Raw genomic sequence first — 26,480 nt, 5'->3', positions numbered from 1 at the left:
CAATTCTACTGTGCCTCACCTGCTTTATTTATTCTTTTTATTGTTGGATTTGGGAAGGGGGGTTATTTTCTTTCATTTTCATTTTATTTCTTATGAAACTGTCCTTATCTCAACCCATGAGTTCTTGCACTTTTCAGTTTTCTTCCCATCCTGCCAGCAGGAGAGAGAATGGTGAGTTTACAGCTGCATGATGTTTAGCTGCCTGCATGTCAGGTTTAACCACAACAGTCCTTTTGACACCCAAAGCAGGGCATGAAGGCTTGAGAAAATGACAGATCTGACCAGAGCATTTTAGAACATTTTTTTTTAATAAGCATTATAACTGTGTAATAATTGCCAGTCACAATGTTGATATATTTGTTTATAATGTCAATTTATTTGTTGTCAAGGTTGTGTGAGGCTCGCCAAAGTTAACGTTTTTATCAGTTTGTATAGAGCATGTGCTCATGTTTCACTGACTGTTAATGTAATCTGGTATTTGTACTCAGTATTGCCATCATTCTTGCACCTCAGGAACCTTCTTATGGGAACTATTATCATGTACAGTCTTTACCTTTTCTCCTTCAGGCTAATTACAATGGTTCCTGAAAATCTTATATATTCTTGGGATGTTCCAACTAGTACAATCCTATTGCTATATCTCCTGCATGTGTTTCTGGCTTTGGCTAAGGTTAAATGACTATTTAACATTATCACCCAGAGATCTGCCCTGAGGCAGGATGGTTACAGGTGGCAGGGTGTATGGGAGGATATAGGCGAGTATCTATCACAATTGTCACTTTCCAATGGTTTTGGACTTCATCCCTGAACAAATGCAGAATCCTAAAAAAGGATAGTTTTTTTTTTTTTTTTTTTTTAGAAAAGTATGTCCCTAGCCAGAGGTTTATAGCTCTCTGCATTGTGCTGGGGCCTGGACTCTACCTATCAAACAAAAATCAACACCTTAAAGAAGAGAATGCCTCTGGATCCGATCCAAAGCACTACGTCTACGGCAACTCTCACAACAGACACTGTAGCTGAACTAGAGAACCGACCTGTTCTTGTATCAATTGCTCTTATATTTAAGAAGAAACAATGGAAGAGGAAGCCAGTTTGTTTAGGAAAAGAATAAACTTCTACTAGGAAGGGGAAGGAGGAAGAAGTGGATGAGGCAGGCTACTGCAAAACAGGGCCATCACAAGAACAGGAGGGGGAAGAGGCAGATCTCATAAAAGACAGTAACCATCTGATACCTGTGGATAATGGCAGTAAGACACCTCTATACCCCCCCCCCCCACACACACACACACACACTCAGCAATACATCAGTGGCACACAAACACAGAATCATAGAATCATTTAGGTTGGAAAAGACCTCTAAGATCATCAAGTCCAACTGTTAACCTAGAGCTGTCACATGTATCACTTATCCAGGTCCCTAAGCAACATGTCTATGCATCTTTTGAATACCTTCAGGGATGGTGACTCAACTACATCCCTGGGCAGCCTGGTCCAATGCTTCACAGTCCTTGCAATGAAAACCAACCTAAAACTTTCCTGGCACAGCTTGAGGCCATTTCCTCTTGTCCTGTTGCTGCACCCTGCTACAACCTTCTTTGCTGTAGCTGTAAAGAGTGATGAGGTCTCCCCTGGGCATTCTTTTTGCTAGGCTAAATAAGCCCAGCTGCCTCAACTGTTCCTCATAAGGTTTGGTCTCTAGATCCTTCACCAGTTTTGTTGTCCTTCTTTGGGCATGCTCTAGCACCTCAATGTCCTTCTTGTAGAGAGGGGCCCAAAACTGAACACATTACTTGAGGTGTAGCCTCACCAGAGCCCAGTACCAGAACTGAGACAATCACTTCTCTAATCTTGCTGACCATGCTATTTCTGATACAAGTCAGGATGCTCTTGGCCTTGGCCACCAGAGCACACTTTTGGCTCATATTCAGCCAGGTGTTGACCAATACTCCCAGGTCCCTTTCCACTGGGCAGCTTTCCAGACACTCTTCACAGAATCACAGAATTGAAGGGGTTAGAAGGGACCTCAGGAGATTATCGGACCCAGCCCCCCGCCAAAGCAGGTTCCGTAGAGCATGTTGCCCATGGAGGCCTCCAGATGGCCCTTGAATTTCTCCAGAGAAGGAGACCCCCCCCCCACAACCTCCCTGGGCAGTCTGCTCCAGTGTTCCGTCACCCTTACCATGAAGAAGCTCTTTTGCATGTTGGTGCGGAACTTCTTGTAATCTATTTTTTGGCCACTTGTCTTGTCCCCACAAACCACTGAAAAGAGGTTGGCTAAATCCCTCTGTCTCCTACACTTCAGATATTTTTAAACTTTAATAAGATACCCTCTCAGTCTCCTTTTCTTCAGGCTGAACGGCCTTTCTTCACAGGAAAGATGCTTCAGGCCCCATATCATCTTTGTGGCCCTCCTCTGGACTCTTTCCAGCTGATCCCTGTCTTTTTTGTACTGGGGAGCCCAGAGCTGGACACAGTACTCCAGGTGAGGCCTGACCAGGGCAGAGTAGAGGGAGAAGATCACCTCCCTTGACCTGATGGCCACGCTCCTTTTAATGCACGCCAGGATCCCATTGGCCTTCTTGGCCACGAGGGCACAGTGCTGGCTCATGGTCAACCTGTCGTCCACCAGGACCCCCAGGTCCTTCTCCTCAGAGCTCCTCTCCAGCAGGTCGTCCCCCAGCCTGTACTGATACTTCGGGTTGTTCCTTCCCAGGTGCAGGACTCTACACTTGCTCTTGTTAAACTTCATTTGATTTCTTCCTGCCCATATCTCCAGCCTGTCCAGGTCTCGCTGAATGGCAGCACAACCTTCTGGCATGTCGGCCACTCCCCCCAGCTTTGTATCTTTAGCATACTTGCTGAGGGTGGACAGCCTGTATCATTGCATGGGGTTGTTGTGTCCCAAGTGCTTAACCTGGCACTTAACCTTGTTGAACCTCATACAGTTGGCCTTGGCACATCAGTCAAGCCTATCCAGAGCCCTTGAGCAGATCAACACTTGCACCTAACTTGGTGTCATCTGCAATCTTACTGAGAGTGCACTCGATCCCCTCCTCCAGATCATTGATAAAGATACTGAAGAGAACTGGCCCCAGCACTGAGCCTTGTGGGACTCCACTTGTGACTGGCCTTCAGCTGGATTTAACTCCATTTCCCACGACTCTTTTGGCCTGGCCACCAGCAAGCTTTTTACCTAGTGAAGTGTATGCCCGTCCAAGCCACGAGAAGCCAGTTACTCCAGAAGAATGCTGTGGGAAATGGTGCTAAAATATTTAGTAAAGTCTAAATAGACAAAATCCACAGCCTTTACCTCATCCAGTAAGCATGTCACCTTGTTATTAAGAGGAGATCAGATTAGCTGAGTAGGTCCAGCCTTCCATAAACCCAAGCTGACTGGGCTGGAATATGTGGTTGTCCTGTATCTACCAAGGGATGGCACTCAAGATGATCTGCTCCAAACCTTCTCTGGCACCAAAGTCAGACTGATAAGCTTGTAGTTCCCTGGGTCCTCCTTCCAGCATTTTTTGAGATGGAAATCACATTTGCTAGCTGCTAGTCACCTGGGACTTCCCCCGATAGCCAGGACTGCTGATAAATGATAGAAAGCTGCTTGGTGAGCATTTCCAACAGCTCCCACATTACCCCTACGTGGATCCCATCTGGCCTCGTTGAATCTGGCACAAGGCCAAGAAGTCAAGCCTTCCTCCCAAGGAATCAAAGTTGCTTTCAATCCAAAATCTTGCCCTTTCATGAAATAGTGCAGAGGTTCTAGTTGTGCATAAGAATTGGGGTCTATGATCCACAGACTTTCCTGAGTTGTTTAAAGGAGAGCACTCGCCTTCACATCATGATGAGGCTGTGAGGACACTCATCTCTACCATGACCCCAGGCTAAACTCCCAGGAAAGTACACGGAGAAGAAGCTAGGAGCACACAAGACCACACACACACTACTTGCTGATCAGCAAATTAGCTGCACACTTTAATTGATGTCTCAGTATGCCACCAAAGCCAGCCTACTTCAGGAAGCAAATGTTAATAAAATAACAGTGAGATCAATACAGAACAAGAGTAAGAAGGAAGTACAGTCATTTGAATGGATAAAATGTAAATACTTTTACAAAAATGGTTACATATCAAAACAATCATCCAACAATTCAAAGGGAAAAAAGAAAGGCAAATTCTAACACAGAACATTGGCTAAGCTGCAAACACAGCACAATGAAACAGCAAACTCCAGGGAAAATTGAGCTCAAATCACTGGGTTGGTCAAAGGATCTTTCATTTCTCCAGCTGGGTTCCTTCATGCCTTTTCCATTTATCCAAAATACGCTGCAATGTAAAGAGAGAAAATAGAAAAGGAATGAACACCAAGGCTGGCACATAGCCATGTTTCTTGAGAGCAGTGGACAGCAAAGTTGCCTAGCATTCCCATTGCTTCAGTTTGACTCCCCAGGCCCCTTGGAACAGGAGCAGCCCCACGACAGTCACAAACTGGTAGAGGGTTAAGTGAAGGCCCCTAAAGCTGACTCTCCCTTCTTCTCCACAATTCTACAGAGCATTGTGCCCTCCACACAGAGCACTTACATTCACATCGAGGGTAGTTAATCACTCCATCGTGGCACTGTGCCTCAAAATCCTCTGGGTTTGAGACTTCCCGGAACCAAAATTTGCATTCAAACAAAATAGTCTCCTTAGAGCGATATATGTTAGGTCTTCTCCTCGAATGTCCTAGTTTTATATTGTTCCTCTTCATAGCCATCTCACTCAAACTACAGTTCCCTTGGGAAGAAAAAATAAGTTAGAGAAAAACTAGAAAAATTAAAGAACAGCCACCACCACAAGAGAAAGTACTTTCATCAGTTGCCTGTAGACCTCGTTGTCAACAGTGTGAAGCTGTTGGTACCAGCTGAGTGACTGACACTACTTATTCTCCTGTGCTGCATCCCTGCTGCATCTGACCCCACCTGTATCAATGCAAATTGCCGATGATGAAAGGCAAAAGCCCATTTCATACCCTTCAGCAATGTCACAGTAATTGTGGCTTGGGGAAACTGTAGGAGGAGGCAAGCACAGGTTTCCTGCTGGAGAAGCCTGTGAAGGCGTGCAATGGGCATTGACCCCTGCCTCCACACACACCAGAGCAGGGCACAACCAGAGAGAAGGCCATGGGTGCAAAGGGGGCACAGCTGTGGCTGCAAGAAAGAAGCAGGAGAGAAGGTCTCTGGGACAAAGCCCTGCCTGAACAGGCAGGCCTGGGAGAGCCTGCAAGGAAATGGTCTCCCTCTCTTCAGCCCTGCCACAGTCCATGGCACCTTCTTATTTCAGAGAAGCCACTTGCAGGGAACTTACCAGCCCTTCCATCCTGCCTGGAACCAGCCGGGCAGGCCCAGCACCAGTAACCCTGATGAGCCCCAGCGAGCCTGTTCCCCAGGAGCCTTTCCAGCTCAGCTTCTCCAGTCGGTGGCTTCCTGGGGGAGCCTCCCCTCATGGCCTGCAGCTTTGCAGGGTGCTCTCCCACCTTGGTGCCCCGCTATTTCTTCCCCAGGCACACTTGCTAGGGGCTTTCCCCTCAGCTTCTGCACTAAAAATACACCAAGGCAGTGGCCAAGCAGTGACAGAGTGGAGGTGACTTACTTCCTGGCTTGCACCATGGGTATTCTAATGTCCCGTCCATGCACTGCACTCTGAATGGGGAAGATGCCGGGTCCTGCACATGTCCTATTTTACAATCAAATTCAATAAAATCGCCTGATGTTGAGTACAGCTTTCTTTCTCCTCTCCATCTCAGCTCAATATTGTTTCTGTCCATGTCTTCTTCAGAGGCCGTACAAGCCGCTTGGAAAAGGCAAGAGAAGGATGTAATAAATTCATACAAATGTACCATACATACATTTTCTTCCCCTCTCCGAGCCTACAGGTGTACTTCACAAAACTCTTCCAGCAATGAGCTCTCACCCTCTGAGTTTTCCAACAGGGAAGACATTCTTAAGAAGGCAAAAGGGAAAAACAATGATGGCTGAGTCGCCACACACCGCTGTGGAGAGGCCTTTGCCCTCTGACAGTCTCACAGGGCAAGGGGGAAGCACAGCCTGGGGTGGGGGCACTCAGCTATGAACCTCCCTGTGTCTTTTTTGGGCTCTCTCCTTGCCCTCGTCCCAGCACTTCTCAAATTCATTCCCTCGTGGCCCTGTATTTCCTTGCACTCAGACCAACCCACCCTCCTGGATCTGCTGGTGACTGGGGGCAGGGAGGGACAGCAGGCAGCAGAGGCAGCTACAGGAGCTGACCTCCAGAGGAAATTCCTTCTGCACAGGAGAAACACCAGCTGCTCTTCTGCCCTGTCAGCATCGCAGCCCCAGCACAAGCACAGCTTCACAAGTGCAGGGCCTGCAGGGCCTGAGAGAAAGACAGTGAGCAGCTCACACAGCTCTGGGCCACGCAGCACCAGCTTCCACCTACCCAAGCAAACTGGGGGATTTGTCCACTGCCCGTCAATGCAGGTGATTTGCTCAGGTCCTTTCAGGATGTAGAAACTTGGGCATTTGTATTTCACAGTCTGACCCTGGTTATATTCTGGTAATGGGAAGGAAAGGATGTCCCCGTTTTCAATATCTGGAGGTGGGCCACATTTTCTACCCTTCCCTGAAAGAAGATTAGAAAGAAAACCACTCTAGTTGCAAGAGAGGCCTAGTCACAAATTCTTCAGAAGACCATGTAGGCAGCACTTTGAGATACTTGGAGGAAAGCAGAGAGAAAACTGTCACTTTGACACCAAATGCTGCATTTGTTCATGTGCTGAAACCTAGCACATGCCTCATGAATCAAATGAGATTATTCAACGTGTTCGTGAAATGCTGGGCACCAACGTGGTACCAGCTGTTAGCTCACCCATCAGCTACAGCCCACAGGTAATTTAATAGTTGACTCAATTGCACGGCATTCACGAAGGCAATGCACCACTTGAATTTTCTGGATGTCAGCGAGCAGGAGAACTGTGAGCTCTGTTCTCCAGCACAGACAGCACAATTTCTCACTCTCCTCACATTAGGCATTCTCAGAAAGTAGATTTGCAGAAGTGAAAAGTTGCAGTCTCAAAATCAGAGCTGGGCAGCAGTTCCTCTCAGCCTCAGGGTACTTTTCCAAATGTGGCACCCTTTGAGTGAAGCCATCTGGTAGACTTCCATTAAACACATCCTGCCACTACAAATGGAGGGATACCACGGAAAATCCCTTTTTCCTGAGTCTGACAGATATTCCTGCACTTGCTCACAATCCTGAGACTGAAATTTGGAGACCTAAATGCCACTGAGCTAGCTTGAGGGCAGTCTTCACTGACAGTCTACTGCATGGAGAGAGAGAGAACTCACCTTTGCACTGGGGTGGCTCTGTCCAGGTCCCATTCTGACATGTTACGGTGGAAGCCCCCATCATCTGAAAACCTTGCCAGCACTGATAGTGAGCTGTCTCCCCAGGCAAATACCTTGGCTTTTTAACACCTTGAACTTTTCCACCAGCAATTTCTGGAGGAGGTTCACACGTCACATCTGAAAAGAGACATTTCTCCACTCAATTTGTAGGCACTCACATGTTCCCCTACACAAACTACAGTTAAGAGAATCATCTTGTTACTCCCCAGATGATGTTCTTAAGCTCAAGAGACAATACTGCCTTACTAATATGACTTGATTTTCCCGCTCTTTTTTCCTTGGCTTTCTGGGGCACTGTGAGCCCCAGGAATGTAAATTAACATGACAATGGCAGCAGAACACCTTCCAGATTCTCAGGAGATGACCGGGACAGTGAGAGCTTCTAGAAAAAGCCAACGTTTCTGTAGCTACACCACATGCCACAAAAAGCCTCCTTGCAAGGCCATGGCCCTCTGCTGAGATCCCCAGCGCTTCTCAGAATCACAGATGTTGCAGCCAAGTTGGCTCTCTGCTGAACTGCAGAGCTCTGGAAGACATTATCAGCCTGTACTACTCATGGGACAGGTAAGTAAAGTTGACTCCATGGAGGTGTATGACTGCCACGTTGCACTTGTTCAGCCCCAAGCCACAGATTTGGGCAGGGACTAGGAGGACAGCACAGCTCCTCTTCAGAGGAACCTTCTTGCCATTGCAGAACCCAGCCGATCTGCATGTTTTAGTTCCTGAGGCTCTGCTGGGATCTCTGTCATAGTGGAGCCTCAGAGAAGAGCACCCGTTTCTCTCCTCTAGTGCTTCTGCCATTCCGATACTCTCTGACAGCGTTGAACACAACATAGGAGCCCTTACACATCTTTCTAGTGAAGCTCAGTAAAATGGTGTATTCTGGAAATTACTTGTATTGCAGAGAAGAATAGCAAGTCAGCATACTCTAGGCCTTTTTTCTTCAAGATATTTTTGCTCTTGATGAAAATACCCATAGTATTTCTAGAAGCATTAAGCTAAATTAAAGTTCTTTGCAAGAAAGCAATAGTGGGTACAAAACTGCAGTACACAAAGAAGACAAAACTAAAAAAGGTAATGTCTTTCTAGTATTAAGGTAATCCAAACAGTCCCCACGAAGCAAACAGCCATAATGAAAGCACAAATTCCTACCTCTGCAGCTTGGCACTTTTGTCCAGTGTCCATCTGAACAAGTGACATAATTTACACCCATAATTTGTGAATTACTTTCACATTCATAATGCACTTTGGCACCAGGCAGATACCTCTGCTGCTGAGGGCTGGTAATATGAGCACTGAAAATTTCAGGTGGGGGTCCACAGCGAACATCTGAAAAGAGATGTGCATTTAAGAATCGTAGGACAGGAATATGGCTATCACAGAATAGCGCATTCAGAAGCACCATTATTCCTGATGAGGACAGATGGTTTGCATATGGTAGGTCATTTTCTACAAGTAGGAAAGGAAGATACTATGGTTTTCATTCTGCAATGCTTCACCAGGCAATTATTTTATATATATATATATATATATTTTTTTTTTTTTTGCCTATAGTGACTTAAAAAGAGGAAAGGAGCTGCAGAGACCAGCTGAATGTGCAGACTGATGCCATCCAGAATTGTGTGCCAAAGCAATGGAGAACAAAGTGGTTTGTTTACTATTCAAAGGTAACTTTCATAGAGTGAAATTTCTAGTGATAAGCAATTAAAATATGTAAGGCTACCAGCTATGTCACTCTTTGCAGCCAGCACACTTTCCTCCATAACCCGCTGACTGCTTGATCTAAGCAGTGAGCGAAGCTGTGGCTACTGGCTTCAGTCCAGAAGGGGAAAAGATTTCTTTGCTGATCAGTTCTGCTTGGTGCTTCTCAGGGACCAGAAAAACAGGTGTTGTAGCAATCTATTAAAAGCAACTCAATGATCAGCTCTACTGGTCTGACTCACTTGCACATATCGGTTGGCGTTACATTAACTACTGTTCCTGGAAGACTAAGAAGGATCATAGACTACTTAGAAGTACAACCTATACCTTCACAGATTGGTGGTGTTGACCAATTTCCCCTTCTGCAAAAAATTTCAGGGGCACCAGTGACCTGAAATCCTTCATGACACTGGTAGCGAACTGTTTCACCAGGCTCATACTTCTTCTTGCTCCTGCCTTCAAAAGCAGCATTGGCCACTGTTGGAATACTTTCACATGGTCTTTCTGAAAAGATATGCAAACTTGAAACTTTTGGTAATGTGATACACGTAGAATGACTGTATTGTTCCTACCAAAGATGCCTTTTATTCCATCAGCATAGTCAATCACTGCCTGTGGATTTTATATAAAAGGTAGCATTCAGAAACTTAAATGTTAGTACTCTAAATAGACATGAACTTCAGGCAATGCAAAGATTTAGATTATGTTTCTAGCCCTGCCAGAAAACTTTGGTAAAGGCTTCTGTCCTTTACTATACAGAAGTGATGTCTATCATTGAAGTACCAAAGCAATTTCTACTCACTAGTGGACTCTGTAGAAAACAGATCCTTGGATGGTAAGGATGTGCCCATGACTCATCTGGCAGAGACTGACTCTGAACATAGATTGCAAATATACCACAGGAATATATAAAAAAATAAACTGTGTTCTACTGTATCAGCCTTGCCCCCCACCAGGATTGCTTTGAAGACATTCATGAGGAAAAATAACATTCTATAGCAAAATATGGAATTACTGTCTGTTGCTACAGTTCAAGCTCCAGTTTAAAAAATTTCAGATTCATTGCTAAGTACACCTCAGGAAAAGTCTTGTTTAACATTACCAGAGCATGTAGGAGCTGAAGTCCAGTTTCCCATAGAACAAGTTATCTTTGATGGTCCATCTAACATATATCCAGGACGACAAACCACATCCAGTGTAGCACCAGCCAGATAAATTGTTTTCCCTTCTTTTTCCATTTTTAAGTTTTGATTTTCCAGCCTAAGATCATCTACATATTCTACAGGTTGCGGTGGCAAACAAGGATTTTCTTTAAAATATGAAGCACAGAGACAAATAGTATTACAAGACAATTAATATTCCAAAGACATATGCAGTCTAAAACAGAAAAGGAAAAGAAAAAAAAATCCAAACAAAAGTTATGTGGCTTGAAAGTAAGATGAAGTATGTGAGATTCACAAAACAAAACTCCTTTCCTCTCTCCCTCAAAGAAAATCCCAAAAGGATTTGTTTCATTTCACTTTGAACCAAATTAGAGCCATTTCCCACATCTTGACAAGGAGATATAGTTACAACTTAATAAAAAGAAAATTATAAAAATCATAGACAGAGAATCAGAAGAGACATTATTTTGTCCTGGTGAAAGTGAGTTTCTAGAATTGTAACTAAATTAAGCTTGTCCACCACTAATAAAATTATACCAATGTCATGGGGGGTTTCCTGATGACATAAGGACAATACCAGAGTGCAGCAGAGCTTAAGAACTATAACCTACCTCCCCAGACATAGAGTGGATTAAACCTCTACAAACTCCTCTTGAGTTGGGGTTGTCCCACTATGCTATTCTCTTACATGACTGTAGAGGGGGTGAACATATAATTTATGTTTCATGTACATTTTTGGTTACTAGTGAATTAGGATTCATCAACTGACACAAGTTGAAAGCATATGTTTCTTCTGAATTCCACAAGACAAAAGATCTAATTACAATCAAACTTCTTGTTTAGTAACTGTGACTGAGAATTTTATTGCAGTATAGCTTATTTTATGAACAGCTCAAGCACTTTTTCCATTATTCTTCTCTATCTCTGCCATATCAGTGGAAACAGAGTCTCCCAAGCAACAAAAGAGGAAAGAAACCACAGGGCATTAGAATTTTGTAGCTTAAAAATACAGGCTTGCTTGGCATGTTGTGCATATCAGTCACCAGCTCGCACCTCGTTTGTCCTGCGCTCATCTATCTCCTACCCATTTCTGAAAACACTTTCTTCTACTTCTTAATGAACTTCTGCTTACAAGATATCATCTGCATCAGCAATGTTTGAACAGTCAGCTTGTGGATTCCTCAGCATTCCAAGCACAAATACAGGCTGAGCATAGAATGTATTGAGAAGAACCTTCAGGAGAAGAACTTGGAAGTGTTGGTTGATGAAGAACTCAGTATGAGCCAGCAGTGTGTTCTTGCAGCTGAGAAAAACAACTGTATGCTGGGCTGCATCTAAAGAAGCATGGCCAGCAGGTCGAGGGAGGTGATTCTCCCCCTCTATTCTGCTCTTGTGAGACCCCACCTGGGGCACCCAGTACAAGAAGAGCATGGACATATTCAAATGAGTCCAGAGGAATGCCATGGGGATGACCAGAGGGCTGGAGCACCTCTCCTATGGAGTCAAGCTGTTGGGGTTAGGGTGGTTCAGCCTGGAGAAGAGAAGGCTCTGGGAAGACTTTACAGTGGCCTTCCAGTACCTAAAGGGGACCTACAGGAAAGCTGGGGAGGGACTCTTTGTCAGGGAGTGTAGAGATAGGACAGGGGGTAATGGATTTAAACTAAAGCAGGGTAGATTTAGATTAGATACTAGGAAGAAATTCCTCACTCAAAGGGTGGTGAGGCACAGGAACATCCCAGAGAAGCTGTGGATGCTCCATTCTTGGCAGTGCCTATGGCCAGGCTAGATGAGGCTTTTCGGCAACTTGGTCTGGTGGGAGGTGTCCCTCCCATGGCAGGGGGTTGGAACTGGGTGATCTTTAAGGTGCATTCCAATCCAAACCATTCTGTGGTTCTATGATTCCTTAGAACAGATGGCCAAAGTTATGCCATATCGTTCACATTTGTATTACAGGAAGAAGTCACAAAAAGGAAAGGAGAAAAATCAAGTAAGAATAAAGACAGAAAACAAACAAACAAACAAAACAAAACAAAAACAAACAAACAAACAAAGACTGCTAAAACTACATCCAAGCAACATAAATAAACACACGGCTCCTGAGGAGCTGCCTGAAGGTTTTATGCTCCATCTCAGATGAGTTTGTCTAAATAAAAAAAAAACAACCAACCAACCAAAACACCCCACAAACTTATTACATGACAATTGGTGAACTGCACCTTCTTTAGCAACTTACATTCTATTGCTTTTCTGCACAATTACCTGTTTGGGGCAGTCTTAACAAGAATAACATCATCCTTCTGCTAATTATGAGTGCAAGTACATAACACAGAAGTTCATAATAAAACAAATAGAAAAAAAAAATCCACTACTGACCGACACAGCGTGGTGGTGACTGCCATCTCCCATTTATACATGTTATTTCATTCCCACCAATGAGCTGGAAACTCTCAAGACACGAAAAAATTATTTTACTCCCATTCTTGTAATTTCTTTCAGCTGGTATCTGTTTAGCACCGTGCAGCTGAGGCGGAGGTGGGCAAGTGCTTTCACCTAAGGACACATATGCACATCATAACAGAACATAAGATAAAGCGTAACAGTTCACCACAGATTACAATACTAACAACCAAGAAAACACTGGCATTAGATAAGTCTTCAGTAGCTACCTGAAGCTTCAACTAGTATCATAATAATTTTGTTCTGCCTCAGAAACACCAGAGCTGCCTTTAGATGCTCATGTTTTCAACATGTATTCACAGAACACATGGTCAGAAAAATACACCATCAATATATTTTTCTACATCAAAATTGTCTTCAGAAATGTAAGCTGGTAGTCCCCTCTTTCCCTTACACAGCTGCACAAGCTTGTGTACTTTCCCTGACTCTCTCTGTATGGTGAGGTGTTTGACGAAAACCGGTCCAGCTTGTGGACCAATTCTCTCGGTTGTTTACAGTTTTGTGGTTGGTTTTGCCAGCTTTTCTGATTGTTTGCTTTGTTGTTGTTATTGTTTTTCCCAGGCATAGCTAATAGTGGAGTTAAATGAGAACCATGAAAGGAAACAAAAAAATAAATACGAATTTTGCCGCTCAAGGAATAAGGGGCAGCTCCTGTCATAGGAAAGGAAAAAGGAGGGAAAGAGGTAGATCTGAGCAGGAGAAAACCTCAGAAGCTTGGTTTGTTGCTTCTCATGGTCTCAGAACACTGGGAAGGTAGGAACTGTTTTTGAAAGAGAATGCCACCCTATGCACTTCTTCCACTTCCACACATCCTTTCCCATCAATATCGCACAATCAAAGCAGGCAATGAGGCCATGATTGTTTTTACTCTTTTACAGGCAATATCCTGCTCTACCTATGACTCTTGAAGGCAATCCTGCAGGCATCTGACCTTTGGTGTGCATTAGATTGGGGCAGTCTGGCCAATTCAGCTTTTTTCCTGTTGTTTTGATAAGAAATGACTGGGAAAAAAAAATAGAATAAAAAATAGCAAGAGAAGAGCTTTGAACTTTAAAGAAAATAAAGTAACTTTGGCTGGAACTTGAGCTATGTGCTACTCCCATTTCTACCAGGGTACAGCCCTTTTGGAAGAAAAAAAGCTTAAATTTATCTTTGCATCTTTTCTCACAGCAGAAGTGACAGGGCCAACTGTTCCAATTGTCATAGTAGGTATTATTAGGTCTGCTTCACTAAAATAGTGTCTCTGAACCTAGTTCACTGTTCAAATCATTCCCATCATTAGTTCCCATGACTATCCCTTAGCATATAGTTGATTACACACACATATATAAGCGTGTTAGCATTTCTGTTTCAGACTAGTGGCACAGAGATACTAATAAGCTTTAATAATGAGCATTTATCATTCCAATATAAAAAGAAGAAATTGTATGCATAGTAAAACCACACCTGTACAATTAATCTCCGGTGACCATTTTCCAGACACACAAGTTGCCTCTTTAATATTGTTGTCAGCTGATGTACATTTATACCGTATAACTCCATGTGGCTCAGTCTCCTTTTTTGGCTCGGAAAAATAGCTAAGTTGTACAACGTCAACATCCACTGGAGTCACGCAGGGATGAGATGGAGCTGAATAAAATCAACACAAACAGCTAAAGAACAGATTTGATTCAGATAAGATGTACATGTGCATTCACTGATGAAGAGGTCATTGGTTTCCTAATGCATGTCCATGTGAAGATGTTTTTTCATTTACAGTAGTTTGAAGTAACTCCTAAGATTCCTAGATTACAGAAACAAAATTTTGTTCTTGCTATCTAAAGCACAGATATTACAAAATTATTTTATTTTAACAGGATCCCTTCTGCTGAGTCCATTAACTGAAAAACTAAGCATTCATTTCTTCCTCAAAACCGACAAACAAGAATAGAACCCTTCTTTTGCTTGCAGAAACAGGAGCATGGAGGTAGTAGTATTCCACACTAAATATATACCAGGTATCAGTCTCCAGGGAAAGTGTATGTAAGTCATAACCACATTTTGTGTTCTTGACTGGTGATTCTGAGTGTGAGAAGACAAGCTAATGCGAAAGCTAAGCGGATTGTATTTTGTTCCAGATTCAGTCCTCAACTGCAAATACAGGTACAGCGTATCCAAATCCCTGAGAAATACAAAATCACTTCTGTAGAAAGGGAAACTAAGAATTGAATATAATAAACTGTATTTCACTAAAGATAAATAATAGCCTATATACTCCAGTCAAATTTATTCTAGCCAAAACACCTTCTCATACAATACTTGTCTTTTTTTTTTTTTTTTTTTTTTTTTTTTTTAAACCTACTGAGTCCAATGCATTGTTTTTTGTGACTTAGGCAAAGGGTTTACTTCACATCTTTTAAAAAGACTACTTTCAACAGTTTATGTACTGTGAAACTAAATGGGAAGGTTAGGAAAAAAAAAAAAAAGAAAAAAGAAAACTACTGATCAGAAATGAAAAGGAATAATCTACATAAAAATGGCAAGGATAAGATAAGACCAGCACATCATGGCTATTACTACTATTTCTAATTTCTATTAGGATTTTAAAAAATCAAAGTAGTATGTAGAGACACAAATCTCCATGTAAGTAATACAATAGGCATGTGACTTTATTGCTTGTATGTCCCAAGGCTTCTGAAGGGTCTTTGTTGGTGAGGAACACTGGAAAACAGGTAAAAAATACTCATGTCATAAGGTCATTGCACACCAAAGGTGTGCAGTGCCATAATTGATGTGTCATCATATTTGATGTTACCCACTGTGAAACTGTCCATTTCTTTCCCCAGACTGACTCAGAGTATTTACTAATTTGTACCTTCGGAGTCTTTCCAGGATGAAGGACATGTTCACGCTTAAAAGGAGTAAATAAAAAAGCACTTAGTTAAGATGCATAAAACTATAGTATCTCTGGCTACTTATTGATTCCTGAAGATCTTGAAATATTGAATACAATGTTAAACTCATATCTGAAATATTATGGAAACAGATTACCATCACAAAGAGGTAAAGGCTTCCATTCCCCATTAAGACATTTTGTCCTCATACTTCCAGCATCGCCTTTTTCACATCCATATAATATTTCATCACCATGAGAAAACTCGAGCTGGTCTTGCTGGTGAAGAACAATATTCGGGATAGAGGAAGGTGATCCACATGGTGTTTTGTCTTCTGTGGAAAAGAGCAGAAATATTGCACAATTTTACAGGAATCACATTTGAGTATCTGAAAGGATTAAATGAAAAGAATTACATTTGCACTTGGTAAGTCAAACCTACTCCTATTAACTAACAATACCTTCTATAGAGCTGAGGTATGTATGTAATTTAGTCAGTTTACTAAATCCCTTTCCAGACCTTTTCCTTCTTTTTCCATCACTGCGATAACTCCACAGCATACTCCCCAAGTAGTTTCAGCTAAGGTTAATTCCCCAAATTCTGTTTTTCAAAGATACATGAATCCTAAAGTGTAAGAAAACCTTCAATTAATCCAGCTCATCTGGATCCTGATTCTGATCAATCAAAATTATATTCAGTTACACACCTACACATTTGTAATGTGCACTCTCAATTAGTGTTACTACAAGAGCTGAAACCCACTGTAACATCACTTAGAGAGCTGCAGGGCTGTCATCTCTATATGCTAACTGTGGTTCCTGCTGTGGGCTGCCACTGTTGCTGTGGTAGTGAAAGTAAAGGTTAATGGTTTGCACAGTTGAGTGCAGTATGAGGGTATTTATTTTGAAGGAGGAAAAAGGGATGTATTAGGGTAGGGGCATACAGCCGATTTTGAACAGGGAAGAGGAAAGACCCATGTTAATCTCAGAAACTGGATTTGAACAACTTTGCGCTCAATCTTGAACCACTCTTTTTTTCCAACTTGTGCACAGAAACTGTTCTCTGTGGAACAAATATCAAAAAGATGTGAGCAATCATTCTCCATGCTATACATTTTTAAAACGTCAGTGTTGCTCTTGGAAGATGTGTCAGAATTCAAACAGACCACCAGACTTTCCAAGGGAATCACAAGTCTTTTGGACCTCTGTCAGTGCAGAAGATTTTGTTGCTAATGGATTTTAGCCTGGTTTCTAAGGAAGGAGACCCACATGATTGTATATCCCTTTCTGCCTGTTCCCAGAACCCCTCCCTGCTCCCGCAAAAAAAAGAAAAAAAAAAAAAAAAAAAAAAAGTAGTTTTAGAATCTTCTGAACAGTTGAATAAAACATGGAAGATGATAGATATTTGCAAAAGAAAGTTCTCAAGAGCCCTGTGAAAATGAGGGGCAGCTGTAGCAGAAGAGCCACCTGTTGAAGATATTTCCATTTGATCTCTTCGTACACAAACTACACAAGGATCAGAGCTTGAGGAGAGAAGTATCTTGAGTGGGTGGATTTTTCTGCATATTAAGACATATTATGGGGAGAATAAGGGAATTTGTATGGCACTTAGATGAGCACTGCAGTTGATACAGAAGATGATTTGTAGGACAAAGTAAACTAGTCCATGAAAACACAATGTTTATTGGTTCTCTTCCTTAAGGACACTCCTAATTATTTTCTGTATCTGCATATTCTCGCTTCAATTCTGAGACACTGTCTTAACAAGTGAATGGTAGTTTTGCACTCCTGCAATTGACATCCATACTCTGTGGTCTGAGGTACACCATCTAATGACATGCACAGAGAGTGGGTGCTTGTGTCGAGGCTGAACACCTGACTGTAGAACCATTCACCATTTCAATGTCAGCACTATAAAAAAATGTGGTGCATCTAACTCTAGCCTAGGGAAGACAGCAACACAATGCATATACAGTCATCACATTTGCAGCCCTGAGCCCCTGCAACATACAGTATTGTCATTGCTGGAAACAGGCCATGGCATTTGTACTGAGTTTACAAAGCCTCAGGATGGAGGCATATCCGGCTTACTTTGTCAGAACATGTCCTGACCTACCTGGAGACTTAGTTTTACTTGCTTTTACTGTAACAGCATTTTTTTTTTCCTAGTGATCAGTTGGCATTAGCTCTTTTACTTTACTTCTGGTTATCTTTGTATGGCAACACCACAGCTTTTTATATATAGAATTATGTAGGATACCAATGCAAGAAGGAGGAGGTGACCACTGTCCATCAACACATTCTATTTCCTTTGATCCAACCAATTTAAATATGGTGTCACATTCATATTCTGTTCTACTCCCATGCTGATACTGTTGCAGAGAGCCAGCGGCAATACTTCCATTGGTAATCTCAGGTGGAGGTCCACAGCCTCTGGGATTCTCTGAAATCAAGAGATTAATTTTATGCTCTTTACTCAGTACTATCAGCACACTTACACATTAAGTGCAGCACAAAATAAAGTGAGATTCTTGTTTAAAGTTAAGAAAAATCCACAGAACAGGTTAAACAGGCTTTGACTATTTGGATTCATGTTGGGCTGCAGCCCATCGTCTGAGATGAATGACCCTGGCTCAGTCTACTCTCTTACTTCCATGTGCTGTCAATTTCCTGCCATGATAAAAGAAACAGTTGATGAAACAAAACCATTTTTAAGAGAAGAAAAGTGTTACATGGACATGCATTTAAAAAAAAAAAAAAAAAAACAACAAAAAAACAAAAAACTACAAGAAACAATGGCATGTTATGCAAATCACCCAGAAAGTAATATGTACCTCTAAAGGAATGAACTCCTGCCAAGGGAGCTTAACATGCTTTTGAGCTGAAGAGCTAACAACATAAAATATACTTGTTTTCAAATGCAAAAGAGAGTGAGCAAAAAGAAAGACAACAACATAACTGATCAAGCAGGAAAGAAATGTGAGAAATATGAGATGCTCTTGCCATCTTGAGCTTCCTTCAGAAGAAGAATAGGGGAATATGTCTTCCCTTCTGCATGACATTGTTAATCCTACAGGATGCAACTGAGGAATTTCATAGTAAAAAGCCTTCACTGAATTTTTTTTTTTTTTTGCCTTGAGTTCAGCTATGTATCATCTCCAAAAACATTTTTTTTTTAAATATAAAAACAGGATAGAGTAAGAGAGGGCATTGCTCAAATAAATAATTCCTGGCTGCCATATTGCAGCCTATTTATGTCTTTTCAAATAAATAATATTTTTTCATACATTGCAGTGAAATTTTTTGCAAGCCATTTACCAGCTCACTTTCAGTTATTGCAGAACTCCAGTTGGCATAACTGAAGATAAAAGAATAAGGCAACAAGAAAAATATTTGGGCTGATGACCAGAAAAATGTTCTAGACATGTTCAATGTTTTTACGCACAGAAAAGTGAACATCATTGAAAATCCAACTGCTCAGACTCTTTCACGAGAAATAGCAGAATAATACCACATGTAGACCAGTACCTGCCCTTTTAGAGACAAGGTGACCACAAAAGTCTTCAGGACCCAGGCATTTTCATACATTTCCTCCCACAATAAAGTCAACAAAAGATTTACCTTTACATGTTGGTGGTGATGGAGACCATCCAAAGTAATAGCACTGAGCAGAGGCAGGTCCCACTCTTTTGTATTTTTTTTTACAGAAAAAATTCACAACATCTCCATTGCTATATTTATCCTCCCTGGGAGAAATATATCCATTGGGCACTATTGGTATTTCACATTCTATTTCTACAAAGACAAAATATTTTAACATATACTGTAAGACCTACAAAAAGTACATGAGATACTACTAATGGAAACAGGGGAAACCAAAAAACAAAATACACAGACGCACAGCCCTGAAAAAAAAACAACATGGAGGCAATGACAAGAAACAAACTTCCCAGTCACACTAATTGGTTAGCTATCAAAAAACTACAGGCACCACTTTCAAGATAATCAATCTAGTCTTTGCAACTAAGACTAAACCAGGGAGAACCTGGAAGGGAAACAGTGTGGGAATTGACACAACCATACAAACCCATGAGGGGACATGGAGGGGCAAGTGAGCTAAGGAGAACAAAGATCGGGATAGGCAGGAAAGAGATAAAAGGGACCAGTCATGTAACACTGTGCCAGTCAGTATGCTTGCCTGGCTGAGCCCTGCACCTGATCACTGCAGTCTGTCCTATCATCTGCATTTTATTAAATCTGTTCTTAACTCTCTCACTGTGTAATGTCACTCTCTATCCCCCTACGTGTAGCAAGGTTTAGGTGCTAGCTACTGGTGAGAACTACTGTATGTGTGTGAGTAAAAAAAAATGGTGCCAGTTAAGTAGGTGGGGTTCCAGTGCAGCTACTGGAGCCTGTGGGGGACTTTACCTTCCAGCCACTGGAGTGGGAACAGTATGTCCCAAAAAACAGCTACGGGGTGGACACTGGTGTGAGTGAGGCAAGCAAAGGCCTTGAGGGCTCCATGAATGCATGTGCCTGTGAACCTAGAAAGTGCTGTGTGTGCACCTGGACTAGTGAAACTCTATCTTTACCAGCTGAAGAGGAGGAAGGGGACGTAGCTGTCCATATTTATGTTTTATCTGAGTGCCGTATGCACGTGTTGTTGAGCGCAAGCCTTGCCTGTGGCAATTCATGTGGCTGTGTCAGTGTCCTGTGTCTGTGAGTCTTGGATATGTGCTCAGCTTTGTTACTGGTTGAACCTGCAAAGGGGAAAGTGGCAGCTGCATCCCTTGGCCTTAGCAGAGGTCCCAGATCCCTGTGGCACTGGGCTGGATTCCAGCAGCCAGGCAGGAGCGATTCTGGGCCAGAACAGGTAGAGGAGGCAGTCATGCTCTTATCATCACTTAGCACTGATTAGAACAAAACCAAATGAAAGAATAAAGCTTCACAAAGTTCATACAGTTACACTGGTCAGCAAGCAGAAAAATATTTACCAAGACACCTGGGTGCTGGTTTCCATTCACCATTTATTTCACAACTTGTAGTACCAGTTGCCATATTATCTGCAGTTTGAAATCCCTCTGAACATGAATATGCAATTGTATCTCCAGGAAGGAACACGCTTTTATCTACATGGTCATCCAAAATGTGAACATCAGGTTTTCTACATGATCCTGTAGAATAAAATAATGTTAGAGCATTTTGCAATCCAGAAACATTGCCTGTTGGAAACATCATTGCTGTAGGTACTTTAGTGTGTGCTAGGTTAGTGGACAATTCAGGATATTTAAAACATTAAAAATTCTGCATTGCCAGCATATGAATTTAGAATATTATATGTAATACATTCACGTAGTATCTATTGCATTCTGCATTCTAGAAAGAAGGAGGAGTAGAATCTGGCACAAATTCATTGGATTCAGTTCCTTTCCTTCCACTATTTATTTTTATTATAAATGTCATATCACACCGTTTGTACTCCTGTTCCCCGTGGCCTTTTGTGAGCTGATCAGAAAAAAACATCTGTGTAAATTCAGTCTGAACCAAAAGGACAGGAGAAAGTGCTAGCTAATGTTGGTCAGTATTACAGACCTTGGCCTTATAACACTGGAAGATCCAATTTCCTCTTTTAGTGTCCTATACCCCCGTACAGGAGAGGAAAGGACTTCTAACAGGAGAAAGGCAACAACAGTATGGAAGTATTTCTCAGAAAAGAACACTCTGGTCTTTTTCAAAAATGTGCTTTCTAGCCCCAGGGCAGAAAGCACAGCCTAATCTTCTATGCACAGTCATAACATCTTTCCAAATAATGAATCACGTTTCTTATTTGGTCACTTTTAAAGAAAGTTATTGACATAATTCTTTGGCTCACAGGCATTTCTTCATAAATTGTCCTTCACAAGTGTGAAAGGTTCTCACCCTCTTATCAAAAATATTGGAGAAACTGGGAGTAAGATTGGGTATATGCACATTGTATCACCTAAAATCACTGGAGAGGGCAGTGATCATCTACTTCATAACACTGAGGTTCAAAAAAAAATAGCTCACCTAGAAGACAGAAGATATTTTCCCTGCATACTCGCTTCAATTTTGCTTTCTGTCTTTCATTCTTGGAGCCCCAGAAAAGTTCATCTCTGGAGGCTCAGTCCTCTGTTTGACTCTCCCTCTGCTCTGTAAGAAACCTCTACCAATATAGATGAAGAAAATCAGAGTACATAGGGCATCTTGTTTGTACTAGTGGTTGCAACAGGGAGCTCTGAAGTTGTACTACTCACTGATGCACTTTGGAGTTGGAGTCCAGCCATTCTCTTGACACCATGTCTCTCCTCTGTCTTTTCCTTCTGGAGTTACAAAGCCATCATGACACGTATAGGTGACTTTTGCCTGTAAGCCAAACGTACCCCTTGCCGAGAGGAAAGAAGCATTATCCAGCACAATATTCTTGCATGTTTCTGAAAGACAAAATTCCTTTCCAGTAAAATGCCGCTAAACTACATACTTATGATACCCAGAAGATGGAGGACAAATGAAAACAGCAAAAGGATTGAGAACAATTTTAAGAGCACATTATTTTCTGCTTCTGTGTTAAGCTCCCTTCCTCAGGTACAACCAGAATGTGAAAAGTCGAAACTCAGTGTTACTAACTGGTATTTATATATATATATTTTTTGTATTTACAGTCATGATGCTCACTATTGGCTAATACTAAGAATTATCAAATTTTGTTTTGCTTGCTCATAGCTATGTGAAAATATCAGCAAGTGGCTGTCCAAAACATTCTATGGTAGGTGTCACTTTCATGCTGGAATTGTTTCATTAAAAAATGTTTTGACAGTCTAAAATAAGGAGGTTAGTTTGAATTACTTTTTTTCCATATAAAATTGTTATATAAAGTATCTAGTCATTATATAAAGTTATCTAAAGTTTAGGTGTGACATCATAGCAATTTTAGGCTTGCTGCAAGTCAGGTTCAAAAGCTGGAAAGGGCATTAGGAGAGAGAACCTTCCTGTTCCTTGCTCCTTCATGGAGGCTCTAAGGAGAGAAGAAATTACAGGCTGTTCAAAGGGAGTGATTACTATTTATTACATTACTGTACTGCTGGGTTATAGAAAATTTCACTACCAAAGACCAAGAGGGTCTGACTCCCACCCTAGAGCTTACAGTCCAGGAGAACTGAATGAGCCTGGTGTGGCCATTTTACAGGGCATCATTCTGCATGTTTTTATAGCTACTGACCTCAGTAGCACACAGGGACTCAAGAGCTGCATGAGACAGCTGAGGGAATCATGGCACTGTGTTTCACATGTAAAGCACCTAGACTTAGAGTTACCCCAAGCAGCAGTGATGGATTAATGCGGGTGATGTGACGATGGATTTATTGTTTTTTAGCTAGAAATTGTGACAAAATGTAAGCACACTCACTCTTACGGATACATCTTGGGAAAGGTGACCAGCCATTCTTTGTGCATGTAACTTCACCACCTTCACTTTCAGTATGATAGTCTTGGTTGCAGACATATTGACTTCTTTCACCTTCCGTGTAAATATAACGATTATATCTGAAATAACCATTTTCCAGGTGTGTTACAGAGCATGTTTCTAAAGAAGAAAGGTAAGTACATTTAACCACAGTAATCTGAACAGCTAAAACTCAGGTACAATAATGCTTAGGAAGACCGTTACCAAAAAAGGGGCCTCCTAGCACCTTTCTTTATCATTCTATTCCCCAAAGACGTCCATGCTCAAATCTGAATTAAAGTATGCTTTCCTTCACTGCCCTGAGGTTAACGTATCACAGGAACGGGAGTTCAAATGACCCCGTAATGCAGTAAGAAGTGATCTGGTAAACATTAGTCCTTACCATAGTTCATAAGCAAGGCTGGCTAACTGCATTGCATCTAGTGTCATGAGCACTAGCTCTAGTACGGTCTGCTGAGTCTCTCATATGTTGATGCCTGTGCTGAGACGATTTTTGGCATTTCCCCTCAGGAGATTTTACCATCTCTATGCAAACGCGTCTCAAACCAGCTGTAGAGATTTTACCAACTGCTAAGCATGCTGGCCCTACGGATGGATGAAGGAATGCTGTGGCTCCATTATTGGAGTAACTGCTCCTTTCCTCTGGGTGGGACTCCACTTCTCCCCTGCACTGACCTCCACTACGCTCAGGGCAACTGGAGAAAGACCGACCTTTTGTTGATCTTTCAGGTCCTATCGATAGGTAGGAACTGTAATCTGACTGAAGATGGGGGTTACGAGAGAAGGCCTCGGCTCACTGATTTAAATATTTTCTATCGCTGAAAGATTAAGCCAGTGTATCTGGATCTCTTGCTGCAGCAATACTCACTCTCAGCTTATTGTGAGAGTGTGCCACCTGGCCAGTCCCAAACGTTATCCAAAAAGACTGGGCAGTGAATCCCAGACAGCAACCTCTAGACAAAGTGCCCAAGCCACTGCAGGAATAATACATTTACACAGAGAAGATGTTCTTGGAATGTCTTGCTGCGTGTGCAGGTGAAAGCAGATACATGCATGGGACCTAGAAGCCAGAGATGAAAAACATTTCCTAAATCTTATTTCTCTTATTTTTTATTTATTTTTTTTAATCTCGGGGATAGGTGCAGGAGTAAAGAACATCCCAAAACCAGATTTATCATTTCAGCCTTGCTCACTTCAGAGTATCACTTATCAAGTGGCTGAGCTCTGCAGACAGGATAACAGTCTGGGTGAAGTTCCAGGGTTCAACTCAACCAGTTATACTTTAACAAACTGTACGTTGCTGCTACTTGCATTCCACCAGCACGAGTTCTGCTGCACAGATCATCAATAATCATAACAAAATTGAGCATATAGTAGAAGTGCACTTACTGAGGCATTTTGGCTCTGGATTCCAGCCCCCTTTCGAACAGTATATTCGAACGACTCTTTCTCCATTTGGGGCTAAGTAGCCATTACGACAGTGGTAATCAACATACTGTCCAATCCTCATTGGAAAGTAAGAGTGTGCCATTCTTTCACTTATCTTGCCGTTTTCTATCACTGGGTAGTCACAGGGTTTCTCTTGAAATAGAATTTAACAGCACCAGTATCAACACATGCATGGCAAAATGCTCAGCACACAAAGTCCTAAATATTAATTCAGATACCACTTCATTATTTGAGTGTTTCCTGGAACTGACAGAATCAGAACTGCACACTTTGGCAGATCTCAAGGAGTGCAGGATCAACTAGGCTGTGTTCAATCGATGTCTACAGCTATGCTGGTTGCCTGTTTTCATTGCAATCAACAGAAATCCAGTCCATCTTCTTGGTGGACACTAGAGGCTGATTCATGCAACCAAATGTAAGTATTAATTCTATGGCGAGATAACACAGTTTCTTCACAGGGTCTCAGCTAAGTGTACTATACTGACACTGATGGGAACCCAGGCAGCTAGCTCAGATCTAGACACTAAAGTGCAGAGTCTAGCAATTGTTGTAACAGCTGTCACCATTTTTATTTGTCACTTCCGAGATCTTACACCAAAAGCTCTTTCTAGCTTTACTCTTTTTCATTTTAAAACGTGATATTTCTTTTGTTTTCTCAGTTCCTCAAAAGCGCTTTTCAGGAACAAGTCAGGCTTAGCAGCAGCTGTCACTCAAAGATTACCCAGGGTGTCCTGCTTGGCCAAGGCAGCTAGGTTCCTCCTGACGTGCCCTGAACCAAAGCCCACATACTGGGGGTGAGGAGGATGGGGAGGAGGGATCAGCCACTGAACGGACCATTTAATAATGAGAGAGGTGGTCTCCAAAAGATTCCTCAATTTCAGAATCTACAAATAGATAAATGCTTAATCCACTTGTTAACAATGTACTTTTCTTGGATAGATCAAATAATTTTACCCAAAGGTTCATTTACAAGACTGATTTTGTCAGGGTTTCTTTCACCTCCTTCTGTTTTGTATGTTTTTCTTTCATTTTCAGTAATCAAAGATCAAAGACCAATAAATAATGAAATTGCTGACTTTTGTTTTTCTACTGCATATAATGGGAAAAACTATAATTGTAATTAATGGAAGTTTAAGCCAAAAAAGAACTCATTACCAATCAATCAAGAGTATTTTGTTTTGCCATTTGACAGAGTATAATAAAGCTGCAATTGTTCATAACATATCAACACAAAACTGCAAGCAAAAATCTAAAGTTCTAGTTAACATGATGAAACACACCTTCCAACCATCACCTACGCATTGGTTTGGATATTTCAACACTCACTGTGTCCTCTTATCTTGACTGGCATGCTACTCCTCAGTTGGACCACAAACCTTCCTGTCAGGGAGCTGACTATTGCAGACTTTACTATATAATTTCACAAATATAGTAACAGATAATGCCCATGTTTATAAACATAATGTACATTTACATTATACCTTTGCTTCTTAGCTGTTTGTTTTCTAAGCCATTCACATTAAGTTTTATAACACCAGGAAACACAATGAATAAGCATTTTTTATTTCCTATGGTGCTGAGGTTTTTCTCTTGAGATTTTTCCAAAATAACAATCGTGTATATTGTGCCTTCACTCACAAGAGCTACTTACCAACACAATCTGGAGCAGGCACCCAGCCTCTGCTGGTGCATTGAGCTGTGTTTTTGCCAGACAGTGTTCTCAAATGATATCCAGGATTACAGTCTATTGTGATCGTAGCCCCTTCTCTGTAGCTGTTTTCTTGAGGTCTAAAGATCCCATTGGGAACTCTTGGAGGAGAGCATAGAATTTCTAAATGGAAAGAGAAAAATGCAGTGCTAATTTGAAGAATGCCTTTATATTAATTGCAGAAGTTTTTATCTTCACAGTCTATTGACCAAAATTGCATA

The 26,480-nt window shown here is 41.7% G+C and overlaps 1 protein-coding gene across 1 annotated transcript in view; it reads right to left on the bottom strand.

The window, feature by feature from the left end:
* Positions 1-3,976: 3,976 nt before the first annotated feature.
* The window catches only part of CFH (complement factor H), a 37,359-nt gene continuing 14,855 nt past the window's right edge, over positions 3,977-26,480 (bottom strand). The window contains exons 7-24 of the mRNA XM_032192466.1: positions 26,203-26,382; positions 24,492-24,683; positions 23,046-23,222; positions 21,898-22,074; positions 20,617-20,796; positions 19,244-19,417; positions 17,883-18,065; positions 15,781-15,957; positions 14,197-14,379; positions 12,667-12,843; positions 10,233-10,439; positions 9,458-9,634; positions 8,582-8,758; positions 7,370-7,546; positions 6,462-6,644; positions 5,637-5,837; positions 4,587-4,781; positions 3,977-4,331 (exon numbers count right to left, since the gene is read on the bottom strand). Coding sequence (XP_032048357.1) covers positions 4,318-4,331; positions 4,587-4,781; positions 5,637-5,837; positions 6,462-6,644; positions 7,370-7,546; positions 8,582-8,758; positions 9,458-9,634; positions 10,233-10,439; positions 12,667-12,843; positions 14,197-14,379; positions 15,781-15,957; positions 17,883-18,065; positions 19,244-19,417; positions 20,617-20,796; positions 21,898-22,074; positions 23,046-23,222; positions 24,492-24,683; positions 26,203-26,382 — 3,131 coding nt within the window. The 3' untranslated portion in view covers positions 3,977-4,317. The remainder of the gene's footprint in view (positions 4,332-4,586; positions 4,782-5,636; positions 5,838-6,461; positions 6,645-7,369; positions 7,547-8,581; positions 8,759-9,457; positions 9,635-10,232; positions 10,440-12,666; positions 12,844-14,196; positions 14,380-15,780; positions 15,958-17,882; positions 18,066-19,243; positions 19,418-20,616; positions 20,797-21,897; positions 22,075-23,045; positions 23,223-24,491; positions 24,684-26,202; positions 26,383-26,480) is intronic.

This window comes from Aythya fuligula, chromosome 8 (genome assembly GCF_009819795.1).
Source record: "Aythya fuligula isolate bAytFul2 chromosome 8, bAytFul2.pri, whole genome shotgun sequence".
NCBI classification, from domain to species: Eukaryota; Metazoa; Chordata; class Aves; order Anseriformes; family Anatidae; genus Aythya; species Aythya fuligula.
This window is presented reverse-complemented; position numbering and strand designations above follow the sequence as displayed.